This window comes from Equus asinus, chromosome 2, assembly GCF_041296235.1.
Source record: "Equus asinus isolate D_3611 breed Donkey chromosome 2, EquAss-T2T_v2, whole genome shotgun sequence".
NCBI classification, from domain to species: domain Eukaryota; kingdom Metazoa; phylum Chordata; class Mammalia; order Perissodactyla; family Equidae; genus Equus; species Equus asinus.
In genome coordinates this window covers 37975848-37993356 of record NC_091791.1, presented here as the reverse complement: position 1 = coordinate 37993356, position 17509 = coordinate 37975848, and the positions used below count along the sequence as shown (strand labels likewise).

General features: G+C 35.2%; 1 protein-coding gene across 5 annotated transcripts in view; it reads left to right on the top strand.

Annotated features, from left to right (window-relative positions):
- The window catches only part of PCGF5 (polycomb group ring finger 5), a 118747-nt gene that overhangs the window by 80063 nt on the left and 21175 nt on the right, over nucleotides 1-17509 (top strand). For all 5 annotated transcript variants that reach the window (XM_070487300.1, XM_070487290.1, XM_070487293.1 and 2 more), the window contains 3 exons: nucleotides 355-503; nucleotides 13705-13803; nucleotides 16657-16746. In XM_070487300.1, the coding sequence (XP_070343401.1) occupies nucleotides 355-503; nucleotides 13705-13803; nucleotides 16657-16746 (338 nt within the window). The remainder of the gene's footprint in view (nucleotides 1-354; nucleotides 504-13704; nucleotides 13804-16656; nucleotides 16747-17509) is intronic.

The window sequence follows — 17509 nt, the reverse complement described above, 5'->3', positions numbered from 1 at the left end:
CTTGTTTTTAAATTTGACTATATAGAGAATTTGGAAGTATTTTTATATCCTGTCTACTTTTTAAGTGCTCTGATTGACTAATTGCAATCATTTTTGTGACCAGATTTCATTTGGATGTCCCAGTGAGCCTAGAAATCTTAGGCTTGTTAATAAGTAGCTGATGGGTTTTTTTTTTAAATATTTCCTATTGTTGAGTTGATTGGAACATTTTAAAGATACTAAAGTTTTCAGGTATTCTTCGTCAAAAACTGTTAAGAAATGTTTTTTAAAGTTGATTTTTGTTTTGATGATTACTATATTGTTAACTTTAAAATCAACTTCGAGTTCTAACTTAGTTTTATTTAAATTATACAGATGATACTTCAAAAGTTGACAGACCTAAAGTAGATGAAGAAGGTGATGAAAATCAAGATGATAAAGACTATCACAGAAGTGACCCACAAATTGCTATATGTCTAGATTGTTTACGAAATAATGGACAATCAGGGGACAATGTAGTAAAGGTGAGTGGATGGGTACAGTTGTATTTTTATAACCATTTTATAGTACATCTTTGATAACTTGATGAATTTTCCTAATGTTTCAAAATGTTTGCTTTTGTAGTTTTTATTAACATGATCAAATAGAATGCCCTTCTCTGACAGAATACCTACGAATGTCCAAGCAATTGCTTCCTCCAGGCACCTGATTTCCACCCCTGGCAACTGAAACATCCTGGTCCAATGCTACCACCTAGTGGCTAATGCTGAGAATCACACCTCTGTTTCTCTATCCACCTCCTTTTATACCTTTGTTGGGAGTTCGTAGACACTGTTTCTCCCTTTTTAAGTGTGATGACCAACTCACAGTCAGATCATTTCATGTCAGGCTGTCTCTCCAACCCTTTTATTCACCCTCTAATAATTTTCTCATTTATATTTACAGTGCAAAAAGCTATTCATGTCATGGCTAATATGTTTTATGAGAAATATAATTAATTGGGTTTGAAGTAAAATTGGATGTTGTAAAGTACCTGTGAACTTTTAAAGTCCTTAAAAGCTCTCAGATATTTCCTGTAGAAGCTGCAATTCTAATCCTGTTTCCCTCTCTGCCTTTTTGTAAAGAGTCTTTATACTAGAGAGTTTAAAACACCCTACTTAGTTTTCACTTTATTATTTAAATAACAGCATTTAAAAGCCAAAGAATTTCTGCTTTTTTCTTGCAAGTAACTTTCATTTTCATTATAAATGTTTACTACTTTAGCTCTCAAATAGATTTTTGTCACTTAGTCCAAGCACGTCAGCCATTGAGAACATTTCTGTCTTTGTATTCCATGTTTCATTCAAATACTTGTATTCACTGTCTCTTATTTTCTTTTACTTCCTGTGTGTAATCTGTAGGCCAGTGTGTTGAATTTTTTACTAATACATTTAATGGCATTTTTCTATTAGGAAATTAAAAACATAATTTTTGAAATCAGATTGTTTTCCCAGCATCATGCAACAAAGACTATGAGCGTAGCAATTCAATGAGTATTTATTCACTGTGTAGATATTAGACAGTGAAGGTATAAGTAATAAAATTTTTTCACTCAAGGAACTTTGGTTAGGTCTTAAACAGTTATAATACAATAAGATGATTGATTTAGTTAAAAGGGGCTGGTTGGACAAGGCGTGTAGTAATGCACAGCAGTCTTTAGAGAATTGGTCACCGTACCTATTTGTCCTTCCAGACTTCTCTCTTGTTTTTTATGCTCTGGTGCAGTCCCCTTGCCTTTTGTAAGTCTTTTGTGTGGGTTTTTAATAATCTTACATTTCTCTCTTCTAGCCAGTCATTTTTGTAATCCCCTTTTTGGAAGTTGTGATCATCCTTTAGCTCTCTAATACATGAGTTAATATCTTGAAGTAAAAATTAAGTCAGTAGAAAGGCTGGATATCTTTTCTTCTCTGCAGGATTTCTAGTATGAAAGTTATAATGCATTTAATTTTAGAAATTCATCTGAAAAATTTACTACTCCCTAGCTTGATACTCTCCTCTTTTTGAAATCTTTGATATTCACCATTCCAGTTGACCTTTTATCCATTCGCTCTTTCCTTTATAGACTTTTCTTCACCCTAGTGCCTTCTTTCTTAAAACAACTTTCATAGCTTCCATGACTTGACTTTGCTACTGCGATTCACACCTTCTCTCTCTGGCCCTTCCTACCCTGTCTCCACTGGCTCTGCTTTCTGTCTTCTGCTTGATGTATGTGAGTGTCTCCCAATACCTAGTGCTCCACTCAGTTATTCTTCCTCCATATTCATCCTAGGAGATCACTTCCGTTTTTGTAGCTTCAGCTGTGCAAAAGAACTTTTAAATCCTCATTTTCAGCCCTGCCATCCCTCCCAAGATAAAGTATTATATCTCTAACTATTTTTAAGTATCCCAGTTAGGAATTTCACTAACATCTGAAACTTAACATGTTTAAAGACAAATTCATTATATTTTCACCTAACTTTACTCCAAACATGCAACTTTAGTTATCACTACTATCTTTCAACCAATCGTACGAGTTCAAAACTGAAGTCGTCTTCAGCCTTTTACTGTTTCCCTTCAACTAGTCATAAATCCTGCAAAATTTCTCTCAGTCTAGTGCTGTTCACCTTATATTTAGATTTTTAAAAGCAGTCTCTTAAGTGGTTTCTGTACCCTTAATTTCTCTTCTGTTATCTAAGGCTGAGGCTGCAGTCTGAGTGTTTGCAAGGCAGAGGGTGAGGGCCAGAGTCATGGCCAATATCAGAGTCAGATAGTAAATATTTCAGGCTCTGTGGGCCATATGGTCCATGTTGCAACTACTCAGCTTATTCAAGGTGGCACTAAAGCAGCCATAGACAATAGTGAATGAACTGGCATGGTTGTGTTCCAATAAAATTTTACTTAAAAAATAAGTGGCCAGCCAGATTTGGCTTGTGGGCCTTCACCACAGTTTGCCACCTTCTGATTATAGAATCAAGTGTTAACTGCTTGTATTAGCATTCAAGGCCTTTCACTAGCTCCTATCTTGATAAGTTTATCTCCTATTATACTCATCCGTGAACATTCCTCTCAAGACAAATGATTATTGCTTTATATATGAGTGTTAGCATATATCTTGGCACTTATACCTGACAAAGTACTTGCATCCAGAATATAAAGGCTCGTTTTAAGAATATTTAAAAGTCATTCCTTTTTAGCATATTCTTTTCTCTTCTCACCACTGTCCTATGCTTCTGTCAAGACCCAAGGAGAGACCTCTGTTGGTTGTGATGCTTTTCCTACCCTAGTGAATCCCTTGTCTGAAATTCTGTAGAACTTGCATTTATCATTCAATTGGTGCTTAATTTATTAGTTAAAGTCAGTATTTATTGTGTTCCTAAATGTACCAGGCACTGATATTGTCTTTTATTTTTTTTGGTGTGTGTCTTGTTCTTGAAACTAGATTATAAACTCCTTAAAGGCAGAGAAACAATATCTATGTTCCTTTATAGCCTTCTCAGCCAGCTCATTCCTCTGCAGTAGGATGTGATTCTCAAATGTGGTGGTGGAGTATTTGCATATATAGTTTATACAGTAGATCTATTGCTTTTGTAATTCAAAAGTCAGTCAAGAGCAGGAAGGCGGTGAAAATAGTAAACACCTCCAAAAGTTTGCTCTTCCATACACGCAGTGAAAAAACTGGCAAAAACTTTCAGGATCAACTTTTTCAGAAATCTGATGATTAGCCAAAGGCTAGCAGAAACCCCTGGAGCATGTAATCAAGAAAAATGGCTGACTCTTGGTGAGAACAGTGAGCTTTCTGGCATTTTAATTTGCCTTAGTCCCATCCCCCACTATCCAGCTCTGGAATAGCCTTGAAAAATAACAACCCACTTTCCCATGGCAGCCTCTCAGGCACCAAAGGGAGTTAAAAGAGATGGAGTTCTTTCAAAGTCTGATTGCCAAATTATTATCATTATTTGACCTGTCTGGTGGTTCCTGGAATACCCAACTTGACAAGGCTGTCTATATTAGACCTGACTTGGAGCTTGCCCAATTGAAAAAAAGACCTTCTCTGTGCTGCTGGGAGGGCAGGGGAGCATTTGTCAAAACCAGTTACAGACAACTGTTTTTACTTCATGACTACCTGAAGTATAGATAACATTTGGAGCAAATGATAAACTTAACCAAAAAACTTAAAAGGAAAGGCTAGAGAATGAGATGTCTACAGGTGTCAGAGTTTATGGGGGCTTTGAAAAGCTCTAACATATTCCTGGAAATCTAGAAAGTTAAGCACATACATAGGACTGTCTACATGCTCAGGAAAGACATCAGTAGGTCCTAATATATGGCTGACCTTGAGTATCTATACAAGCAGGAAGTGAAAATAAGGCAGAGTTGTCAACAACCTGGTTCAGTGTTGGAAGTATACCCCAAAACACATACACAGTCCCTCAGCGAAGACTGGGAGACTTATTGGTTCTAAGTGTATAAGGAAATCTCTTGTTCAATTATTAGCCAACCACTAGACAGAAACTTCAGTGGCCATATCTTGTAAAGAATACAGATCTTACGGAATTAGTTTAGGAAAATGTTTAAACAAAGAGAAAGAACAAGAAACAGCCACCACAACCAGCCCTGAGGGGCAAACAGGGATCTGATTTCCAATGTTGCCACATTATATTATTTAAAATGCCTAGTTTCAACAAAAAAAAATCATGAGATACATAGAAACAAGAAAAGATAGCCCATATATAGAAAGAGAAACAGTAAATAGAAACTGTCCCTGAAGAAGCCCAGACATTGGACTTACTAGAGATTTTAAATGATCCACTTTAAATGTATGCAAAGAACTGAAAGAAACCATGTCTAAACATCTAAATAAAAGTATAAGAACAGTCTCACCAAAGAGAGAATATTAATAAAGAAATAGAAGTTATTTTTAAAAATATTCTGGAGTTGAAAAAGTACAATAACTGAAATGAAACATTCACTGGAGAGGTTCAGCAGATTTGATTCATAGAAAACCCAAAAACTTGTAGATAAATTAATTGAGATTATCCAGGTTGAGGAACAGAAGGAAAAGAATGAAGAAAAATGAACAGATCCTCAGAGACGTGTCAGACACCATCGAACTTACCAACATACACATAATGGAAGTCCCAAAAGAAGAAAGAGACAGAGAAAGGGGCAGAAAGTATATTTGAAGAAATGGCCAAAAACTCCCCAAATTTGATGAAAAACGTTAAACATCTAAGAAGCTCAACAAACTCCAGGTGTAATAAACTCAAATTCAAAGGTACACACGTCATAATCAAACTATTGAAAGACAGAGAGAATCTTGAAAGCAACAGTAAAGAAGTGACTCATCACTTACAAGGGATTGTCAATAAGATTAGCAGCTGATTTCTCATCAGAAGCTACAGAGAGGCCAGAAGGCAGTAGGATGATGTATGTGAAGTGCTGAAAGAAAAGAAAACTGTCAACCAAGAATTCTTGGTCCATCAAAAATCTATATCCTTCCAAAGGAAAGGGAAATTAAGATATTTCTAGAAAAACAAAAACGAAGAGAATGTGTCACTACCAGACCTTCTCTGCAAAAAATAATGAAGGGCATCCTTCAGGCCTAAATGAAAGGACACTAGACCATAACTCAGATTCACATCAATTAATAAAGAGCACTGGTAAAGGTAACTACACAGGTAAATATAAAAGACAAAATAAATGTATTTTTTGTTTGTAACACTTTTTGTCCTGATTTAAAAGACAACTACATAAATCAATAACTAAATTTGTGTTGATGGGCACAGAAGTACAAAGATGTAATTTGTGATAATAACAGTATAAAGGGTGGAGGGGAACAGAACTATATAGGAGCAAATTTTTGCATACTATTGAAATTAAAATAGTATTAAGTCAAACTAGATTGTTGTAAATTTAGATGATAATTGTAATCTTTAGGGAAATCAGAAAGTAACTTGAAAATATATAGTGAAAGAAATGACAAGACAATTAGAATGATATGCTAGAAAATATCTCTTTAACACAAAATAAAGCAGTAATTGAAAAATAGAGAACAAAAGACCAAGACATGTAGAAAACAAATAGCAAAATGGCAGATATAAATTACCCTCTCAGTAATTACATTAAATGGAAATGAATTAAATTCTCCAATTAAAGGCAGAGATTGGCAGAATGGCTAAAAATACTTAATACAACTATATGCTATCTACAAGAGACATACATTAGATTCAAAGACACAGATAGTTTGAAAGTAGGAGATTGGAAAAAGAAATACCATGCAAACAGTAACCAAAAGAGCAGGAATGACTGTAGTAATATCACACAAAATAGACTTTCAGGCAGAAATTATTATTTGAGACAAGGATATTTTATGATGATAAAAGTGTTAATCCATCAAGAAAATATAATGGTTACAAACATAAATGCACCTAACAACAGAGCCCCAAAATATATGAAACAGAAAGTGACGGAATTGAAGGGAGAAGTAGACAATTCAACAGAAATAGCTTGGGACTTTAATACCACACTTTCAATGATGGACAGCATGACTAGACAAAAAGATTAATAAGGAAATAGAAGATTTGAACAGTACTAAAACTAGCTAGACCTAACAGACATCTATAGAATGCTCTACCCAACAACAGCAGAATATGCATTTTTCTCAAGTGTATATGGAACATTCTTCAGGATAGACCATATGTTAGGCCCCAAAACAAGTTTCAGTAAATTTAAGAGGATTCAAATCATACAAAGTAAATTCTCCAACCTCAAGGAAGTAAAATTAGAAATTAGTAACAGTAGGAAACTTGGGAAAATTCACAAACGTGTGGAAATTAAGCAACACACTCCTAAGTAAACAATGTATCAAAGAGGAAATCGCAAGGGAAATTAGAAAATATTTGGACATAATAAAAGCACAACGTACCAAAACTGATGGGGACGTAGCAAAAGCAGTGTTTAGAGGGAAATTTATACTTATAAGTATCTACGTTAAAACGGAAGAGAGCCAGTTCTGATGGCCTGGTGGTTAAAGTTCAGCATGCTCTGCTTTGGTGGCCCAGGTTCAGTTCCCAGTCACGGAACCACACCACTCGTCGGTCAGTAGCCATGTTGTGGTAGCATCCCACATAGAAGAACTAGAAGGACTTACAACTAGAATATACAACTGTGTACTGGGGCTTTGGGGAGGAAAAAAAAGAAGAGGAAGATTGGCAATGGATGTTAGCTCAGGGCAAATCTTTCCCAGCCAAAAAAACTAAAAACAGAAAAAACATCTTAGGGCCGGCCCAGTGGCGCAGCAGTTAAGTTTGCACGTTCCACTTCTTGGCGGCCCAGGGTTCACTGGTTCGGATCCCAAGTGCAGACATGGCACCACTTGGCAAAAGCCATGCTGTGGTCCAAGGCGTCCCACGTATAAAGTGGAGGAAGATGGGCATGGATGTTAGCTCAGGGCCAGTCTTCCTCAGCAAAAAGAGGAGGATTGGCAATAGTTAGGGCTAATCTTCCTCATAAAAGAAAAAAAGAAAAAACATCTTAAACTAATAACTTCGTCTTCTACCTTAAACTACAAAAAAGAAGAACTAAAAGCAAGCAGAAGAAAGGAATTAATAAAGATTAGATTGGGGAAAAAATGAACTAGAGGGTAAAAGGAAAGTTAATGAATCCAAAAGTATGTTTTTGGAGAAGATCAACAAAATTGGCGAATCTTTTGCTAGACAGACTAAAGAAAAAAAGAGAGGACTCAACTTACTAAAATCAGGAATGAAAGAAAGGATAGTACTACTAACCTTACAGAAATAGGATAATAAGGGTGTGCTATGAACAATTGTATTCTGTCAAAGTAGATAACCTAGTTGAAATGGAAAATTCCTAGAAAGACACAAACTAGCAAAACTGACTCAAAAAGAAACAGAAAATCTGAATAGACCTACTATAACAAGCAAAGAGATGAAATTAGTAATTTTTTTTTTTTAAAAAAAGGCCCCACAAAGAAGAGCCCAAATATTTAAAGGAAAATTAATACCAATCTTTCATAAACTCTTCCAAAAGATAGAAGAGGAGGGAACACTTTCCAACTCCTTCTATGAGGCCAGTATTGCTGATACCAAAACCAAAGACAGCACAGTAAAAGAACTTTCATGTATCAAAGCACACAGTCAACAAAGTGAAAAGGCAACGTACAGAATGGGAGAAAATATTGGTAAATCGTATATTTGATAAGGGGTTAGTATCCAGAATATGTAAAGAACTCTACAACTCCACACAAAAAAATAATCCAATTAAAAATTGGGCAAGGGAGTTAAATAGTCATTTCTCCAAAGATGATCTACAAATGACTATAAAGCATATGAAAAGATGCCCAACGTCACTAATCATCAGAGAAATGCAAATCAAAACCACAATAACATATCACCTCACACCTGTTAGGATAGCTACTATCAAAAACAAAACAAAACAAAATAGCAAGTGTTGGTGAAGATGCAGAGACATTGGAACTCACGTGCACCATTGGTGAAATTGTAAAATGTGCAACTTCTATGGAAAACAGTACAGAGGTTCCTCAGAAAATTAAACAGAGAACTATCGTATGATCTAGTAATCTCATTTCTGGATATATATCCAAAAGAATTGAAAGCAGAGCCTTTAGGAGATAGACACTTATGTTCATAGCTACACTATTGACAGTAACCAAGAGGTGAAAGCAATCCAAATGTCCATCAACAGATAAATGGGTAAACAAAATATGGTATATAATGGAATATTATTCACCCTTAAAGGGAAGGAGATCCTGGCGTATCCTACAACATGGATGAACTTAAGAACATTATACCAAGTGGAATAAGCCTGTCACAAAGAGATAAATACTGCGTGATCCCACTTGAGCTATCTAGTCAAATTCATAGAAACAGAGAGTAGAATGGTAGTTACCAGGGGCTGGGGGAGTTGTTAACCAGTATAGTTTCAGTTTGTCACAATGAAAAAATTCTGAAGATCTGTTTCACAACAATGTGAATGTACATAACACTACTGAATTGTATACTTAAAAATGGTTAAGATGGTAAATTTTATAGGTTTTTTGCCACAATAAAAATTGCAAAAAAGAGTTTAAAAATTATCACCAGTTTTCTTCATGAATACAGATGCAAAATACTAATAAACTGAATCCAGGAGCATATAAAAAAAGGATTATACCCCATGACTAAGGTTGGTTCAACATATGAAAATTAATCAGTGGTAATACAGCATATTAATAAAGGGATGAAAAATCACATCATCTCAGTAGACAAAGAGAAAGCATTTGACAAAATCCAACATTCTTTTTTGGTAAGAACACTTAACAAATTAGGAATGGAAGGGAACTTCCTCAACCTGATGAAAGGCATCTACAGAAAATCCACAGCTATCATCACAATTAATGGTAAAAGACTGAAAGCTTTTCCCCTAAGATCAGGAACAAGACAAGGACGTCTGCTCTCACCACTTCTAGTCAACATTGTACTGGAGGTTCTAGGTAGAACACTTAGACAGGAAATCAAAGGCATTCAGACTGGAAAAGAAGTAAAAGTATCACTATGTACAGATGGCAGAATCTTGTAGATAGAAAACCTTAGGAATCCACAGAAAAACTATTATAGCTAATGAACAAGTTCAGCAAGGTTGCAGGATACAAGACTCAGGAATAAACTTGGAATGGACAATCTAAAAATGAAATTAAGAAAGCAATTCCATTTACAATAGCATCAAAAAGAATAAAATACTTAGGACTATATTTAACTAAAAAAAAGCATTAGATTTGTACACAGAAAACTACAAAACGTTAAAATAAATGGAATATATCCCATGTTCATGGGTTGGAAGACAATATTTTTAAAATGGCCATCCTGCCCAAATTGCTGTTCAGATTCAATGAAAACCCTAACCAAAATTCTAACTGCCTTTTCTTTACAGAAATTGACAGGCAGATCCTAAAAGTCTTATAGCAATCCAAGGAGTCTGGAATAGTCAAAACAATCTTGAGAAAGAACAGCAAAGTTGGAAGACTCAAAGTCCCAATTTCAAAACTTCCTTCAAAGCTAAAGCAATCAAGACAGTGTGATACTGGCATAAGGGTAGACATGTAGAACAGTGAAAGAGAATTAAGAGTCATAAATAAACCCATACATCTATGATGAATTTACTGTTGACATGGGGGCCAAGATAATTCAAGGGGAAAGAATAGTCTTTTCAATAAATGGTGCTAGAACCACCACATACCCACATTCAAAAAATGAAGTTGTATCCCTACCTTATACTATATACAAAAATTAATTCAAAATGGATCAAATACCTAAATGTAACAGCCAAAACTATAAAACTCTTAGAAGAAAGCATAGGAATAAATTTTCATGACCTTGGATTTGGCAGTGAATTCTTAGAAATAATACCATCAGCACACGCATCAAAAGAAAAAAATAAGATTTTATCAAAATTTAAAACTTTAGTACATCAGAGGACACTATCAAGAAAGTGAAAAGGCAACCTACAGAATGGGAGAAAATATTTTCAAGTCACATACCTAATAAGCCTTTGGTCTTGAGAATATATAAAGAACTCTTACTTTTAAAGTGGGCAAAGGATTTGAATAGACATTTCACTAAAGAAGAAATACAGGTGGCCATGAAAAGATGCTCAACATCATTAGTCATTACGGCTATGCAAATCAAAATCACAAGATACCACTTAATACCCACTAGGATGGCTATAATTTTTTTTAAAGGGAAAGTAGCAAATGTTGGGTAGGATGTGGATTGGAACCCTCATGCATGCTGGTAGGAAGGTAAAGTGGTGCAGCCACTATGGAAAACAGCTTGGCAGTTCCTCAAAAAGTTAAACGTAAAATTACCACATGACCCAACAATTCCACTCCTAAATATATATACCCAAGAGAATTGAAAACATGTTTGCACAAAATCTTGTACATGAGTGTTCATCATTATGTACATTATTCCTAATAGCCAAGAAGTGAAAACAACCCAAATGTCCAACAACCAATGAATAAACAAAATGTAATTGGAATATTATCCAGTTATAAACTGGAATGAAATACTGATACATGCTACAACATGAATGAACGTGGAAAATTCTGCTAAGTGAAAGAAGATGGACACAGAAGGCCACAGTATGATTCCATTTGTATGAAATAGCTAGAGTAGGCAATTCCATAGACACAGAAAGTAGATTAGTGGTTGTCAGGGGCTGGGGAGAGGGCAGAATGAGTAATGAGTGCTGTGAGTATGGAGTTTCTGTATGGGGTGATGAAAATGTCCTGGAATTAGATAGTAGTAATGGTTGCAAAGCCTCGTGAACATACTGAAAACTATTGAATTGTACACTTTAAATGGTAACTCTTATGATATTTGAATTGTATTTCAATTTTTAAAAAGTCAGTCAAGCTTGACAATTGCTTTAGCTGGTGGAGATACTAACCATACCATTCTGAAGATGAGAGGAAAAACACATTGTAAGGGGTTTGCATTTTTAAAATAAAAATCAAACAAACAAACAAAAAACTCAATAATCATTATAATAAGAACTAGAATTTGTTGAATTGTATCCTAGAACAGGAAACCCATCTAACTTGCGACATGGACCCTATCTGATTTCAGATCTAGTTTTTAACTCTGGTAAAACAAAGGGATAAAGAGCAGAGAAGCCTCTAGGATAGCCACCTTAGAAGCAGAAAGGGGCCTTTTTTGGACTGTTCCTTTTCTGGCCTGAGGTGGAAGGAACAGGTTGGAAGGCAAGGGAATTGTGCCCTGAAAGGGAAAGGTAACATACTTGAAAGACAAAACAAATCTTCTTCCACATAATATTTCTTCAGATATACCCGTGTGCCTGAAAGGTCGACTCCCTCAGGGCAGCTGGGCAGAGCCTGGGCTGCACTGCACATCTGCCACAGGCCGCAGTCTGCTCCCAGCCCCGTGCGTAGCACAGGTGTTGCCATTCTCCGTGTTAGGAAATGAAACGGGAGGGGAGAAGCACTGCCCGTAGGGGCCTCTCTTTAATGTTCTCCCCACCTCTTCCTCCTCTTCTACTGAGCACTGTTAGTTGTCATTTCCCCTCTTAAAATGTGTCACTTACTTTTCAGAGGTCTGTGTCAGAATTCCCAGGTGTATCTAGCTAGAAAATAACAGTTAATTTGGTATAATTACAAATTTTCTATAGAGAGAGAATGCAAAATTGTTATATTTTTATTTTCTAAGTAGTTACAAATCAAATATTAAATAATCCAGGCTGGAATTTTGTTAGAGATTGATATCAAACTTTACTGAATTATAAATTCCAGAAACAAACCTTTGCCTAGTTTTTAAAATCTTAACTCTTCTGACACCTCTGTAATTATTAATACTTTCTGAGGGATGTTGAGTAATGATGCCATGGTCGTTTCTGCAGTTTCTTTCAACAACCTGAGGTTTCTCTGCAGATGAGAATACACTTAGAAGGTCTTCCGTTACCCTCACATTACTCTCTAACTTAACTGGGACCTATAAAATGTGCTAACAATTCTTTATAAGCTGTTTGGAGCAAGAAAATAGGAAACCTTGGTGTAGTTGAGATGATGAGAACAGAAAACAGAAGATCTATGCGTATATTTATCCCTTCGTTTTCATGGTGTCGAATGTCAGTCTTCCCGTTTGAATGGGTAGAGTATCTTTTGCTTCAGATGTAACCTTTAACTTCTGTTTTCTTTTAATGGATACTTTACCATCTGAATTGTGACCAAGTATCATTTGTAGATTTGTTTTTGTCGTTCTTTGCTAGGAATACATTTGCTAGGAAATATATATTGACTGGATAGTTCTACTTTTGATTTAATGAATTTAAGAACATTTCCAAATTATTGACCTAATTTCCTATACTTATAAGTAGAAGTAATACTTAATATGTTTAAAAGATTAAATTACTGGTTTTTGTTTTAGTATTGATAACTTTTTAGGTTTGGGGATATAATTTTGTTTCACAATTGGTTTGTATTTATCATACCTACGATCTCATTTTTACTCATTTTCAGTTTGGGTGTCCATTCTGGATTGGTTCTTAGATTTAGTGATGTTCAGGCTTATACTGTGAATTAGTGCTTCTAATGAAATGAGAAAAATCAAGGCATATGGAATGTTGTCTTGCCAGTAAAGTACCGCCACAGCCCATCAGACACTGCTGGGTGTGTTTCTTCCCAACCAAAAGTCCCTTCTATATGACTTTAGTTGCTGGGGATGTTGTGGCCTAACTGGCCTCTCTCTATTGAACTCTAGGGCTCCTTAGAGCCCCATTTGAAATCGTTTCTGTTTTTTGAAATATTTAAAAGTTATGAGACTTTTTTTTAATGTCCCTAATGCTTTCAGAAATAACATTATATAATAAAATATTTTATGTGCTTTTTATGACCTCTTTTTTATTTTCAGTTAAACTCATGATGTGTTCTTTACCAAAATGTCTAAAGGTATGCAATTGTCTATTTGCCAGGATTTTCCTAGTACATTCTTGAAGAATATCGTGTAAGTATCCAAGAATTAGGAACATTTTTACTCACAAGTTACTAAAGAACTGTAAATTGAAACATTTTCAGAATACATTTTGAAAATACTCAAAATGATGGTAGAAATGACACCTGCATTTTCATTAAAAGCAAGGTAGAATATTTTAATTAGTAATCTCTATTTCCCTTAGGGTTTAATGAAGAAATTCATTCGGTGTTCTACACGTGTAACTGTGGGAACTATTAAAAAATTTCTAAGTTTAAAACTAAAACTTCCAAGTTCTTATGAGGTAAGTTAATAATCTAACCTTAATCATTTTGATAATTCTGATCTCAAGTAAAATTCTAACAAAAGAAGTAAAAATTAACTGAGAATATATTTTAAATTAATTTTTGTGGAAACTGGTTATTTTCATGTTAAAAATTTAATTTTTAGAATGTAATATTCTATTTATGTAATCTGCATTTTCAAATTTAACATCTTGACTAAAACATGATACTAATGCATTTAGTGTTTTATAAATAGAGGAGATATTTAAATAACTTACCATTAAGTATTCTCAAAATAAGAATCCCACCTAAATGGATTCTTTTTTATTTTTAATGCCAGCATACTTTAGGGTGTGTCCTTTTTCTTTTTATGTGAGACCTTTGAGATCCATTTTTCCCAATTCTTTATAGACTTCCTTTTCAGTGTAAAATAGTCTTTCTATCAAAAAGAATTTCATAAATAGTGTTCCTTTAGTTCTGTGACATGCAAAAGTAATATTATTTATCACTAGGTAAAAACAACATACTATATCTGCATAAACAGAATTTACAAGTTTCTGTACAGGAGAGAGAAATTGCCCTGATGCTGATCACTACACAGCTTGTAAAGTGTTCAATGTTTAGAGAATGTTTGTGATCCTAGGAGTATGGCTGTCACATGAGGCGGAAACGTGGCTACCGTTTCTCACCTGCCCAAATGGCAGTCTTACAACTGTATCAATTTCTTCTTCCTCCCCCTTGGGTTCCAGTAGTAGCATCTAAAAAAACTAAAGACCAAGGGTAGTTTCCTAAATAAATGAAGACATCAAAGGCAACATAGTTTTTCAGGCTTATGTCCAGTAATATTAATATGAACAGTTATCATAGATAAGATAGGATTTGAACATAGGCATTGATGGGTATTAAATCTGTATTTTGAGAAAGCCTCTGATCCTGAACTTACTTAAAAATTTCTCTCAGATGACTAATCCTTGGATTAAAAATTCTTATTATGGTTTGGTCCCACAAATTTAAAAAATTTCCAGAGATGGCAACTTTTATTTTAGGAAAAAAATGGTGAAAGTTAATCAAAGCCCTATATACTTGGTGAAAGTAAAGGATAATAACAATTTATACATTCAACAACAGTGAAAATGGAAAATGAAATTGTTCTTATGATTTGGTTTTGTGCTTTATTCTGTTCTTGCAAAGTGCCACACCAGTTTTATTTCCTTTTAAGTGTGACTCATTGAGTTATTTTCTGGTTTTCAGGAAGTTGTTAGAGGTGAGAGAACTATTGCTCTCAGATAGTCTTACTGCTGGCACATATTATATTTCTCTACAGAAAAAGACGGAGGGGAAGGGACTCAATGCAGAGACATCTCCTTATCTGTCCCAATGCAGAGGACTTTCCCTATGATGTTGAGTAGTAATTACTGATACCCCCTTATTTTGATGCCCAACATTTAGGCGGGTGATTTGATGAAACACTTGACACCTGAAGCTTCTGTAACAGCATTGCTTATTGGAGCAGGGTAGTTCAGTTTTAAGTGACAATAATAGAAGGAGTATACCTGATTAGAAATTAATCCTAGGGTAAGTCCCTTTTACTTCTTTGCTTGTGAATTTATTTTACAGGCAAGATAAAGAAAATAAAATTATCTGCTGGGGCTGACCCCGTGGCCAAGTGGTTAGGTTCACGCGATCCACTTCGGTGGCCCAGGGTTTCACCGGTTCACATCCCGGGCACAGACATGGCACCGCTTGTCAGACCACGTTGAGGCGGCATCCCACATGTCACAACTAGAAGGACCCACAACTAAAATATACAATTATGTACTGAGGGGATTTGGGGAGAAAAAGCAGAAAAAAAATTTATCTGCTTTGTGCTTTTAAAAATAAAATGTCTGAAAAACATTTTGAGGTCCATATGAATCATCAAAAAATCAATATAATTTAGCTAGTAATTTGTCTAAATTTAAAGCCCATTCTTCTTCCCCCTTTCAACACTTTAGATTAAATCCTATTGGTTTGCATTTTAAGCCAAAATGTTGATTTATAGGGATCTATGATAAACATTTGTTTAATTATGCTTTGTTGAATTAGTACATCATAGCAAATCATAGCCACAGTTCCTGTGGCCTTCTTAAGGATTTGGGGGGTTATTTGGTTCCTGCAGCTCTAGAGCAAAAGTGAGCATTGATAAAAAGAATCTTTTTTTAAAGTTCTGTGCAAGGTGAGAAGAGGGTCCCATAAGTATGATGCAAGTCACCAACCAAGCAGAGCAGAGAGGCTGGAGAGCTCTGGGGGACACAGGCTGTGGCAGGGTCCTAGCTGTTCTGCCAACTTTACTATCAGTAATTACCGGAAATTCTCATAGGCCTCAAAGGCCCTCACATTCATTTGTCCCTCTTTGAATACTAACTAATGAGGGGAAAGCAGCTCCTTCAAATCTTGGGAAGGTGAAAGGATTCTGAGAGGTGAACTCATAAGGCAAAGGTGCTGTGAGGAACTGTGAGGTTTCCACATGTTCTTCTCCTTCAGTAAGAGGCAGTCACAGAATTATGTCTGAAACCTCAAAGGTTGCACAGAGACATGGACTAAGAAAGGTTAGACTGCATTTCAGAATTATGTGTGTGAACTTGAGATATAGGTAATAGGTATGTGGGAGAAGACAAACAGGGCTTCATGTTACTTATAGCTGAATTGTTAATACTTATGGGATGGACCAGTGCTTTTAATAAAAATATTCAGTGTTCTTTTTAAATAATGGATAATACTTCTATTTTGTTATAACTATTTGAATCTTTTTTGAAATTTGAAAGAAAATGTATAAAACACTTATGAATTCAAAATTACATATGTTAATGGATCTGTAACTGTTCTTTTTAAAGTTGGATGTGCTGTGCAATGGTGAAATTATGGGGAAGGATCATACTATGGAATTCATCTACATGACGAGGTGGCGACTAAGAGGCGAAAACGTAAATTGCTTTTATACTTACCTATGTGTATATTCAGTTATATACCATTATGTTACTCAAATTTAACAGTATAACTTAGAAACTAAAAAAATAAACTGGCTTGGGAAAGAGAAGAAACTGGTTCCTCTTACTGTTTCTCCCAGCTACTGTATGATAATTGGTCCCAAGTGCAAGACCAAAGTCTGTGTTAAATGTGGTTTTGTTGTATTTAAGGTGAGTTTAAAACCCCATCTAAATATGTTCAGGACTCTACCAACCTCAAGACAGAAGATCACACTTCCATTTTTTTAAACACCAAAAATATATGGGAACTTTTAAGTGTATGGAGTGGAGGTGGGAGACTAAGTCCTCTCCTGACTAATATATTTAATGGTTGATAAGATGTTATTTTTTGGTCATGGTAGAGGGGACAGGGTAGAATCTAGATAATCTTTTTTTCAGGTCAACCTCTTTACACTGAAAATATAAAATCGGACTAAAGGGTAAGTGAGTTTGCAGTGGTTTCTGATGCCAGAATTAGATTATTATGCCTTAGGCCCTAGACGATATGGAAGAAAAAATTAAAAGGAAAAAAACTAAGAAATCCAAAAAACCCAAAAGGAGAATTTTGTATTTCTAACCGTATCTTTGATAGGGGTTAATTAGAAGATTCAAGCCTATCTTATCTGAGTTATATGTAACATTGTTATTAGGGAAATGTGAGGGGCTAGGGATTAGAAGGCTGAATACAGGAGTAAGGAATATAGTAGTAATACCTCCAGAA